The sequence below is a fragment of the Anomaloglossus baeobatrachus genome, chromosome 6, assembly GCF_048569485.1.
Source record: "Anomaloglossus baeobatrachus isolate aAnoBae1 chromosome 6, aAnoBae1.hap1, whole genome shotgun sequence".
NCBI lineage: Eukaryota > Metazoa > Chordata > Amphibia > Anura > Aromobatidae > Anomaloglossus > Anomaloglossus baeobatrachus.
This window is the reverse complement of record NC_134358.1, coordinates 466376534-466389025: the sequence shown is the minus strand read 5'-3', so window position 1 is coordinate 466389025 and position 12492 is coordinate 466376534. Positions and strand designations below refer to the sequence as shown.

Here is a 12492-nt window from a genome sequence, read left to right as displayed (position 1 = left end):
AATGAGGGATATTTACAGGGGGATGAGTCGTGAGTCGTGACGCCACCTGTGGTATTCGGCAACGTATGGCTGACGCTGCTGGATGCGACCGCTGGGGCAGAGGGTGATGCAGCAATGATGGTACAGCTCCCCACAGGTGGAGCAGGGCACCACAGCAACTGGTATAGTCTATGATGGAGGAATTAACGTTGGGGTGCAGGACCGAAGACACAACCAATAACTGGATGACACAGGGACTGTAGTTTCCTTTACCTTTTTACTTGGTAGTGAATGGTGCAGGCCAGGGAAACTGGTTTGGATGGTAACAGAGGTCCGGGCAGCCTGGAAGCAATTAGGGATCCACCTAGAAAGGTGGGTTCGGAGGCCTTCCTTCTGCACTGTCCTGTGTAGGTCCCTGCTGCTTAAAGCTATGCTGCGACCCTCTTCCTGGTGTTGTACTGTTTCTCACTCGTATGGCAGGCAGCACGAGCCTTTTTTACAGGTGCTGCTCCTCTGGTAGCTGCTCAGGGCTCTCATATGCTGCTGTGCCGCTGGGCGTTCTGTGTGACCAGAAGACATGCAGTCTCCTGCCCTCCGGATTCAGCTGTCAGGCCTTAGTACCTGAACATCCTAGGACTCCGGCGTCCTGTGTCTCTGCGCTCTGCTCTGGGAGCTCTGTCACTGCTCTGTTCCCCAGGCTCTCTCTCTCTAGACTGTCTGCTTGATTCTGCTCTACTCTTACCTGTTTCTGACCCATCCCTCAGGCCAGAATGCATAGGGAAGCTCCCCATGAACTGGATTTTAGAGCTCCCCCTTCTGGTAAGGAGTCAGTAAACTGTTGACTGCCGGTGCTATCTAGTGTGGGGGACACCCTTCTTGCTTCCAGGTATAACATCAGCCCCTGTGAGAAGGGCAATGCTACTGTGGCAACCGGACCACTGGGGTGGCACAGTATGGTGGGTATTAGACAAGCGGGGAAATTTGCTATGCCACAAATACTCCTGGGACTAGAGTAGGATATTTGGGGAGTGAACACAAAGGTGTACACCACTCATGCAATCTTCCTGATTCATGAAGTGGTGTACGCTTCTTCATGAATCAGGAGCCTCTATTCCTGCCCATCTCCAATAGACCAGTGTGACCGTCGCTGATCTACATGTATCAGGCCCATAGTGTCTTAATACAAAAAGAAAACTTTGTAGCTACCTGTAATCTAGAACCAGCATTCACTACAATGTAAAATATTAGAAAATAACAGCATAAAAGAAATAACAACCATGTAATCACTGACAAGTGAAGAACAAGTTTATTGATAAACATAAAAAAATGCAGTGAGCCAGCAAATCTAACCAACCAGTGGTCATTGCTTCCAGGACAATATTTATAGATATATTTTAAATTTGCTTCAAGCTTGTTTAACTCTAGAACACAACAAAACCATAATACATTCTGAAAGAAACTGATCACAATACAGCATTGGTACATAATAAACTGTAGCCCACCGGGAGGAAACATCCCAGCATTTACCTTGATAAATACATAGTTATATACATTACTAATTCACTTACCATCTAGAATGGCAATGCAATGGCACTGCAGACCTGAGCCATTCAATGTGCTAATAGTCCATTTCTAAAAGAGCTCATAGGCTTTATTGTTGATGGTTTGTTATATTGTGTTTTAGCTAATTACGTCTTTTCTGCTCCACAGTCTATAAATCAACAGTTTTCTCTTGTTTAAGGATCCCAGTGTTATTTCGGGGTGTTTGACATGCAGTGTTTACATGTCCATATTTCTTACAGAATTGTGCTTTAAATCATGTTTGTATGGTCATGGGAACAAAAACAGATGTTACAATCAAAGCCAAGGCTATACACGTGTCAAAACCATTAGTTATGGAATGGTCCTGAGATATCGGGCAAATAGCACAGGTGCCACATATTTCTCGGCACCTGGTACTTGCATTCCTTTTCTTAATGTGACAAATCAAAGTTTACTGTCTGCCCTGAGCATCAAATTATAGTGATCTGAGCACCGTCACAGTGTCCTATAGGAAATATCTTGCCTGCTATGTCTGTACAGTATATGTGTAAGTTATATTGGCCTTTTTAATATAACACAGCAAGGTTTGATTAAATTATAAGCTCATGTTTATAGACACTGACACTGGGAATAATAATAGGAAATGTGATTGATGACAAATACTCACCTAGGGGGTGGTCCTATGGGTATCGCTACTCACCGGTCTGGTGCCTCCTCTCTGCTGTGTTTTCCATCCTCCTATGCAGCCCAGGCTAGCAATGTGCTGCTGCGCAGGCACATTTTGATATGCCAGGCCGAGGGCAGATCAAAGTATTGTAATGCACAGGCACAAGGAAAGATTAAATACTGCCCGCGTATGCGCACTACAATACTATGATCTGCCCTGAACAGGGCAGATCAAAGTGCGCATGTGCAGGACGTCAATGCCAACCTGTGTGGATGACATAGGATTCATCATGCAGACTGGCCTCAAAAGAAGAAGGACAACAATCTGCACAGAGAAGAGGTGCCAAACCGGAGAGCAGCGACACCCATTGGACTGAACTGTCTCCCAGGTGAGTATAATAAAAATGTTTTAAACCAAAATTAACTAAAGTAGTTGACTCATATGACCCTGGTGATCATGATGAAAATTAATAACAGTCTTTTTTAAGCATATATATAAATATATATATATGGAGAGAAGGAGATACATTTATAATATATATAGTGTGTGTAGATATGTGGATGGATAGATGTGTAGATGTAAGGAAGGGGTAGGTGACAAAACCACAAATTGTGAAATGATTTAGTACATATGGAGAATATAGTATTTTTATTGTGTGTTCTCATAGAGGTCTCATATCAAACAATGTACCTTTCTGTGTATATTCAGCTCTAAATATTTCAATATATGTATTTTTTTGTGTTTTACTTGGCACTACTATACACTGTAAAGTCTACATTACCAATTTATGTTAGAAATGTAGAATTTTGTTTATATAGTAAGAAAAATGTGTAAAACTTGTACTTGGCTGTGTATTTAAAAAAATCAGGTTTCATACAGGAATAATTATATTGTCATTTAGGGAACTTTCTTTTGATAGAGGATTTATTCTCTCCTTTACCAGTCTACACAGAAGATTTTAGGTGTTAACCAGATTGTGAAACGTGTATATGGAACATGGTAAGCTAAATTATAATTGTAATAAAGATATATTACCTACAAAATGTTCTATTTTTTTTCTTTATTCTATTTCTAGCTCCATGTGCCGCAACACTTCATGAGCTTCTGGTTTGTGGACATGGAGCACCAGCAGTGAGCTCTGAACTTAGCTTTCCCTAAATTCCTCATGTCCACTATCTACTACTCAGTACTTACCGTCCAGTACACCTTTGCTCCTTGGAGAGCCTACATTGGTATTCTGTAGTATTCTTTACTATACGCACAATCTTCCTATACATGCGCAGTGTAGATAGAATGCTATAGCTGACATATTTATGTCTTCATTAGTAATTACATACATATCGGGGGTGGTATCAGGACCTAATAGATCCCATGTGTGATTATGGCGTGTAATGTAGAAATCCAATGGCTTCTACAGCTAATTATCAATGATTTCTGAAGTTGTAATGCCATGTAATTGGTTATTATTAATGACAGTTTTGTTGAGGTTGAGTTGTTTGACCCAAGTGTTTTATCTAAACTCAACCTGTAACTGAAGTCTGTCTATTGTAAACCTATCGAAGTCTCTTGACAAAGGGAAGCAAAAGTATGAAGCCGTTTTCATGTGAATATTCTTTTGAATACGATAATACATATTTATTAATTCTGTCCGAATTTATCCAGCATAAAACTAGACCAGACAGGCAGAAATTATATTAAATTACTCACAGTGCTATACATTGTATGATAAATTTGGCGTATCTTGGTAGACTATACCACTTCTTGAGCTGGCGTACATTACATCAGTATTTTGTACCCAAAACAAAAGTGCAAAAAACTGGTGCATTTTTATATTATCTCTTTTTATATACTTTTTACATCTGCGTAGTGAGAATGTGTTGGAGTTAAAAAATACATTTGGCGCACACAATGTATGCCACTTTTTGGCAAAAATTTGTACGAAAATTGTAGTATACGTTACTTAGCGCTCTCAGTGTGTCCACCATAAAATAAAATCCCATCTCCTTCCCTCTGATTGTCTTGGGCTGTGTGTGAGAATCTTGTTATTATATTATCCAGTTAAAACTTCTTTTGTGCAAAACTAATTCTGATCTTTTCTTAAACCAAAGTCTGTGATTCCCATATTTCCATCATTAGAAAAATATCACCAGGAGCATCATACAGATCACTGAACTTTTTAGAAATATAAAAGCAAATCACATTAGTAATCCTTTTTACGCTGATTGTGTGACGTAATGCCCCAACAGGTGATTATTTATTGAGATGGCACTGACCTGAGATATTTAAGCTTCAGTCTACAAACTTGTTACCTGCGAGTTGGTTCTCTTTCCATGGCATGTCTGGCAATGTTTCTGTGTTACATACCAAAAATATATAGATATAAAAAAAATGATAATGGGAATATATAACGTAATTTTATTGTCTCCAAGGTTTTTCTTACCTTTTCTTTCTTAGTTTTTTCTTTCAAATGCGTTAATCTCAATATAACATCAATTTTTTAGGATGCTTTTCAGGTAATAATAACCTTATATGTATGTATTACAATGTAGTCTATGTATCTGTGCCACTTTATGTTGTGAATTGTTGATCAACTTGGCACAGCATGGAAAATAAACATTTTATTTATTTAAAGGATCATAAGCCTGAATGGATGGCACTGGACAAAGAAATTCTGTCTTTAATGTCCTTTGTATCATGCATTGCCCCTCAAGTCCAGCACAAGGTCTAAATCTCAGCTGAACCTGCCAATTTCAGTGGGACCGGTTGACCATCTATTGTGTATGGGAGCCTCTCATCTTTCCCTCCACAGATGATATTGGTGATATAAGGATCGGCCAATGCTTGAATCTCTTGTTTTCGCAAGAGATAAGCCATATCCAGTGGTTGTGGCATTAGCTTTCTCCTCTCTGCCTATTGAGCCAAAAAATAGTGGGGCTGATTCATCGAAGCTTTTAGACCAGAAAACTGGTGTAAAAGCTTTGAAAAGTCAAGAAATGTAAGAATTTTTGTGAATTTTGGCATGTTCACACAGTTTTAATCAGCTTCAGCGGAAATTGGAATGGGAGGAGCTAGGAATAATCAGGGGTGTGGCCACATCCAACAGTCAAATTAACTGAAAGTGCCAGCATTGTGTACACTTGCACACTTGATTAGAATTTCTGGCACGCCACACAGAAGAGTATGCAACAGAGGAGATGCACCAACTTCCTTAAGTGGCTAGTGTCTTTGAGTTTGGCATTGTGTACCCTAGCAAGACTGATGTAGAGCACGCACAAAGCCAGTCTTGATGAATCGGTCCCAGCCAATCTAAATAGGGGAGTCAGAAGAGATACAGTGCATGGTGAAAGTATTCGGCTCCCTTGAATTTTTCAACCTTTTCCCACATTTCAGGCTTCAAACAAAGATAAAAATTTTAATGGTGAAGAATCAACAACAAGTGGGACACAATTGTGAAGTTGAACAAAATTTATTGTTTATTTTAAACGTTTTAAAAAAATAAATAACTAAAAATTGGGGCGTGCAATATTATTCGGACCCTTTAGTTTTCAGCAAATTCACTCCAGAAGTTCAATGAGGATCTCTGAATGATCCAATGTTGTCCTAAATGACTGATGATGATAAATATAAGCCACTGTGTGTAATCAAGTCTCTGAATAAATGCACCTGCTCTGTAATAGTCTGTGTTCTGTTTAAAGCGCAGATAGCATCATGAAGACCAAGGAACACAACACGCAAATCCGTGATACTGTTGTGGAGAAGTTTAAAGCCGGAATTAGTTACAAAAAGATTTCCAAAACTTTAAACATCCCAAAGAGCATTGTGCAAGCGATGATATTGAAATGGAAGGAGTATCATACCACTGCAAATCTACCAAGACCCGGCCGTCCATCCAAACTTTCATATCAAACAAGGACTGATCAGAGATGCAGCAATGAGGCCCATGATCACTCTGGATGAACTGCAGAGATCTACAGCTGAGGTGGGAGAGTCTGTCCATATTACAACAATCAGTCATACACTGAACATATCTGGCCTTTATGGACGAGTGGCAAGAAGAAAGACATTTCTCTAAGATATCCATAAAAAGTAATGTTTAACGTTTACCACAAGCCGCCTGGGAGACACACCAAACATGTGCAAGAAGGTGTTCTGGTCAGATGAAACCAAAATCAAACTATTTGGGCACAATGCCAAACAATGTTTGGTGTAAAAGCAACACAGCTCATCACCCTGAACATACCATCCCCACTGTCAAACATGGTGGTGGTAGCGTCAATGTTTGGGGTTGCTTTTCTTCAGCAGGGACAGGGAAGATGGTTAAAATTGATGGGAAGATGGATGGAGCCAAATTCAGGACCATTCTTGAAGAAAACCTGTTGGAGTCTGCAAAAGACCTGAGACTGAGACAGAGATTTGTCTTCCAACAAGACAATGATCCCAAACATAAAGCAAAATCTACAATGAAATGGTTCACAAATAAACGTATACAGGTGTTAGAATGGCCAAGTCAAAGTCCAGACCTGAATCCAATTCGAGAATCTGTGGAAAAAGCTGAAAACTGCTGTTCAAAAACGGTCTCCATCCAACCTCACTCAGCTCCAGCTGTTTGCAAAGGAAGAATGGGCAAGAATTTCAGTCTCTTGATGTGCAAAACTGATAGAGACATACCCCAAGCAGCTGTAATCGCAGCAATAGGTGGCGCTACAAAGTATTAGCTTAAAGGGGCCAAATAATATTGCGCGCCCCAATTTTCAGTTATTTTTTAAAAACGTTTAACATAAGCAATACATTTCGTTCAACTTCACAATTGTGTGCCACTTGTTGATTCATCACCATAACATTAAAAATTTTATCTTTATGTTTGAAGCCTGAAATGTGGGAAAAGGTTGAAAAATTCAAAGGAGCCGCATACTTTCGCAAGGCACTGTAGCTGTTGGCTGAATAGACCATTGCTTGTGCATGGCCAATTCAATAACGTGTGTCAGTTTGCAGATAGTATAACATTCCTTCTTAAATATATAAATACTGTAAATCCATCTAGGTTCCATAGAATACAGGATTTCATTTTGGAGATCACATGGTTCAAAAATTTTCAGATTGAATTGTACTTGTTTGTCACCAGTTTGGATTACGTAATGAAAATGATAATAAAATGCTCTTTTTTTTTCCTGCTTTTGGAAAATGTTATTTGAAGCTTTAATTATAACAAAGTCCTCCTACAAAGAATAAACACAGTATGTGCTGTAAGGCTGCATGTAACAATAATTACCGGTTTCGGTATATCAGATAGCTAAATCTTTTCAATACAGAATATCTCTTTGTACAAAACAGTAAACAAAACTATATCAAAATAATATGAAGTGCAACTATATGCAAAACGCTGCATACAAAACAGTTTTGAATTTCACCTGTGCAGATAATTTAAGCATTCATATATCTATATAAATATATCTAAAATGTGATGAAGAGGGAAACATTACACGCTCTTTTATTTTAAGCTGCTCAATATTGCTAAGCCTGTTTTAGATAATTGAAATCACGGCCATATTCTAGGGATGGTGTAATAAATAAGTCCCAGCTTTTGCTATACTACCACCCTCAGAATCATCAGAAAAATGATATTTCTATACTGGCTGTTGAATATTGTTCAATATTTATAAAGGCGTACAAGAACACCATATCTCTTCTGATGATGTCTATTCCATTCTACCTAGTTGCAGTTCTTCTCTACCTACTGATTTTATCATTTTAACCATTTGGCAAAAAGACCTGTGTTTTGATTGTATGGTGGGTTCTTAAAGAATCTAAGATGTTTGCTTTTGACTACCAAGATTGCAACTTTCTCTCTCACTATCTGCTACCATAGGCTCATTAAATCTTCAGGATGTCATAGTACAGAAAGAACTGAAGCATAATACTCTGCATGTACATCATCCATGTCTCAAAGTGCTCTGTAAGTCTTGTAACAGGTCCTAATTGGTGTCCTCAACAAGGAGATTTTCCATCAGTTGGGTATCAACATCACCTTTGACTGCACTGTCCTCTACTTGCTTTCCATCACCTACAACCCCATCAGCTAACTCTTCTTCCATCGTCTTAGTCCCATCAGTGCAGCTCGATTCTTCATCCTTTATGCTTTCAGTTGACCCTTCCACTTGCAGAGATGAATTCTCTTTAGGCAATAATGGGGTTTCTTCAACCTCCTTATTTTGTTGGGTTATTACATCCTCCTGAAGACCATCACTTTTTTGTAAGATATTGGCATCTGACTGGTGGTTTCCATGTATGTCTACTACATCATCAGCTTTTGTCTGCTCTTCATTTTTCTTGTTTCGATCAGTCTCATTGTCTTTAAAATTAACTTTTCCTTTTCCTTTCTTTGAGTACTTGCTGCGTCTTTCATCTTTGGAAAACCTTAAGTGGAACTAAAATAGACAAGTAAAAAAAAATAACATTAATGGCTTAAATGAACTGTATTGTATTAGAACTAAAATTGCATTGAAAAAACTTAACTCGAATTTTCATCTGGGATAAGCTACTAATGAAAGAAATTATGGTATGTCATTATCTCTGCTATATGAATGCGCTATATATGGCATCACTGTCTGCCAATCTTGGCTGGATCTAATCTCACCATGCCAAGAGCCATACTGGAGGCAGGCTTTACATTTCAATTAACAATACCACTCTTTGAAGATAGATCACATTTGCTGTATGAATGGTGGAACTATACAAGACAGAGATTAGGGAGAAGCGGCAATGAAAAGTGATCATCTCCATCACCAACTCTGGGAGGAACATGAATTAGCCTATTAAAACTAGATAGTATTTTATCTCACTTTTAACGCTGACACTTTGACTAATGTAAATAACCCCAAAAAGATAAAATGCAAAACCAAGAGAATCTAGAATGTGTTCAGAAATAGGTGATATACATGAAAAAGTCTATGCAGCTCGTATTTCACACAAGGCTTTTGTGCTAGTTTAATGTTCTGCATATATTTCATGGAAAGGCAGAAACATGAATACTATTTGCAAACCAAATGAATAGCTCTTTAGTAGGAATAAATAAAAGCACAAGTTCTAGCTTCTCGTATAAACAATTTGATGAGCAGTTAAAGGGATAGGCCACTTTGAAAAAGAAAATGATGGTTCACTGTGTTCTTATTAAAAACATGGAGAACTAATATATTTTTATTAACAAATGTTCACAGATGTATGGTAAAAAAGCTTCAGTCCTTGATGGCGCTGAGCTTAACAGAAGAGATCACTCATGACACATAATCAGAGCTTAGTGTGAGGAGGTTGGCGGACGGCCTATGCATGGCTGTGTGTCACGCTTGCCAGGTGTAGTAAGGGTGGCAAAGTGCGTTCAGACCAATGTGCATCTGATGTACAACAAAAACACAAGAAAAGGGGGGCACTGGGGACACAAAAACAACGGGAGACCCTGGAAATCGTGAGAGGGTAGACGGACACCTCCTAACCTAACCTGAGCTGTCCCCCCTCTCCTCACCAGTACCTATACAGTCTCTGCAACTGTTGCTGAAAAGGAACCTGAAACCCTCGAAAGACCCTATGGTAGACCTGACTAGTAAGGGGCAGGTGGGGTTCACTAGAGTTCAATACTGCACTAACAACACACCAGTGAAAAAAAGACAAACAAGGGAAAACAATACCCAAAAGGATATTGCCTGAGAACAGGAAACATCTACTGTAGAACCTTCCTCCAAGGCGGCCAGAGACCAAATAACTTTGTATCTTCAGCAGGGATTGCTGGGATACACCACTATATAAAGCTGAAGGGCATGACTACAAAGTGAATGCAACTGAAAATGTTCAGCAAATAACTGCTTGGAAAGGATGCAAGAGAAAAACTAACACTTAACCACTTCAGTGCCAAGAGAAACTAAACCCATTTAAACGTAGAGACCCATATGAGAGGCTCCAGTCCAAAGACTGTCACTGGTCTCTACATGCAGGGAGACGAGCGTGACAGTGTGACAGGGAAGAGGGTAGGCTTAAAGGGATATTTCCATCTCCAAGATCCTATCCAAATATGTAGTAGGTATAATAATAATAATAATAATAATAATAATATGAACAAATACCTACAATTAGTAATGTAGTATAGTTCTGCTGATTCACTATGTTGCTTACCTCATGTGCAGGGTATTGCAGGACCTTAAGTATACATAACCACACATATAGTCACAGTTAGTTGCTAGTGGTCTTAGACACATGATCTGAATAAGGGCCTTCTGCTGTTTGTATATGCCGTTGCATGGTGGTTGTATTTGTATGTGGTGTGGTGTTGCAGTTGTATTTGAGTACTGTACAATAGCATAATTTGGATACTCTACAAGTTTAGACCAAATACAAAATTATTTGAGCATTGTATGCAATATTATTAAGTGGTATTCCAGGGGAGGAGAATGTAATGAACGATTATAGAGGTTTTCAAGGACATTTATTATTTTTGTTTATGGGCCTACGAACTAACTTGCAATTTAGTTGCTAACTACGATCTCTGCCAGCTCAGCCGGCAATCACCCTGCTTCATTTCACCTCTTGTTAACATAGCAGAACCTTCTCTTCTGCTCTGCTCTGTCGACGGGGCATCATCGCAGAAGTCATGCTGAATGACAGACTGCTCCCCACATTCAGGTAGCAGGGAGCCGGCTATAAATCAGCATGACATCAGTGGAGGAGCAATGTCAAAAGAGCAGAAGAAAAACTATCGACATGACGTCAGGAGAATCTGCAGAAACGCCAGCAGGAGCAGTTCTTGACCACTATGAACAGGAAGAGATTTTAGCCCCGTATGCAAAAATAATAATAAGTCTAGCACAAGTCCTTTAAATATTTTTATTTTAATGTGTATATGTGATTTAGGCGGGCTTTGCACGTTGCGACATCGCAAGCCGATGCTGCGATGTCGCACGGGATAGGCCCCGCCCCCGTCGTAGGTACGATATCGTGTGATAGCTGGCGTAGCCAAAATTATCGCTACGCCAGCTTCACATACACTTACCTGCCCTGCGACCGTCGCTCTGGCCGGCGACCCGCCTCCTTCCTAAGGGGGCGGGTCGTGCGGCGTCATAGCGACGTCACACGGCAGGCAGCCAATAGCGGCGGAGGGGCAGAGATGAGCAGGATGTAAACATCCCGCCCACCTCTGTCCTTTCGCATAGCCACCGGCGGCAGGTAAGGAGGTGTTCCTCGCTCCTGCGGCTTCATACACAGCGATGTGTGCTGCCGCAGGAACGAGGAACAACATTGTACCTGTCGCGGGCACCGGCATTATGGAAATGTCGGTGAATGCAACGATGATACGATAACAACATTTTTGCACTCGTTCATCGTATCATCTAGCATTTACACAGTACGATGTCGAAAGTGACGCCGGATGTGCGTCACTTTCGATTTGACCCCACCGACATCGCACGTGCGATGTCGCAACGTGCAAAGCCGCCCTAACTGTGTCAATAAATATCACTGAATATATTCAGTTGTACAGAATATACAGTGCCTACAAGTAGTATTCAACCCCCTGCAGATTTAGCAGGTTTACACATTCGGAATTAACTTGGCATTGTGACATTTGGACTGTAGATCAGCCTGGAAGTGTGAAATGCACTGCAGCAAAAAAGAATGTTATTTCTTTTTTTCTTTTTTATTTTAAATTGTGAAAAGTTTATTCAGAGGGTCATTTATTATTCAACCCCTCAAACCACAAGAATTCTGTTTGGTTCCCCTAAAGTATTAAGAAGTATTTCAGGCACAAAGAACAATGAGCTTCACATGTTTGGATTAATTATCTCTTTTTCTAGCCTTTTCTGACTAATTAAGACCCTCCCCAAACTTGTGAACAGCACTCATACTTGGTCAACATGGGAAAGACAAAGGAGCATTCCAAGGCCATCAGAGACAAGATCGTGGAGGGTCACAAGGCTGGCAAGGGGTACAAAACCCTTTTCAAGGAGTTGGGCCTACCTGTCTCCACTGTTGGGAGCATCATCCGGAAGTGGAAGGCTTATGGAACTACTGTTAGCCTTCCACGGCCTGGACAGCCTTTGAAAGTTTCCACCCGTGCCGAGGCCAGGCTTGTCCGAAGAGTCAAGGCTAACCCAAGGACAACAAGGAAGGAGCTCCGGGAAGATCTCATGGCAGTGGGGACATTGGTTTCAGTCAATACCATAAGTAACGTACTCCACCGCAATGGTCTCCGTTCCAGACGAGCCCGTAAGGTACCTTTACTTTCAAAGCGTCATGTCAAGGCTCGTCTACAGTTTGCTCATGAT

At 40.2% G+C, this 12492-nt stretch overlaps 1 protein-coding gene across 1 annotated transcript in view; it reads right to left on the bottom strand.

Moving 5' to 3' along the window:
- Positions 1-1266: 1266 nt before the first annotated feature.
- RFTN1 (raftlin, lipid raft linker 1) overlaps positions 1267-12492 on the bottom strand; it is a 562445-nt gene continuing 551219 nt past the window's right edge. Inside the window, exon 10 of the mRNA XM_075315305.1 lies at positions 1267-8613. Within this exon, the coding sequence (XP_075171420.1) occupies positions 8161-8613 (453 nt within the window). The 3' untranslated portion in view covers positions 1267-8160. The remainder of the gene's footprint in view (positions 8614-12492) is intronic.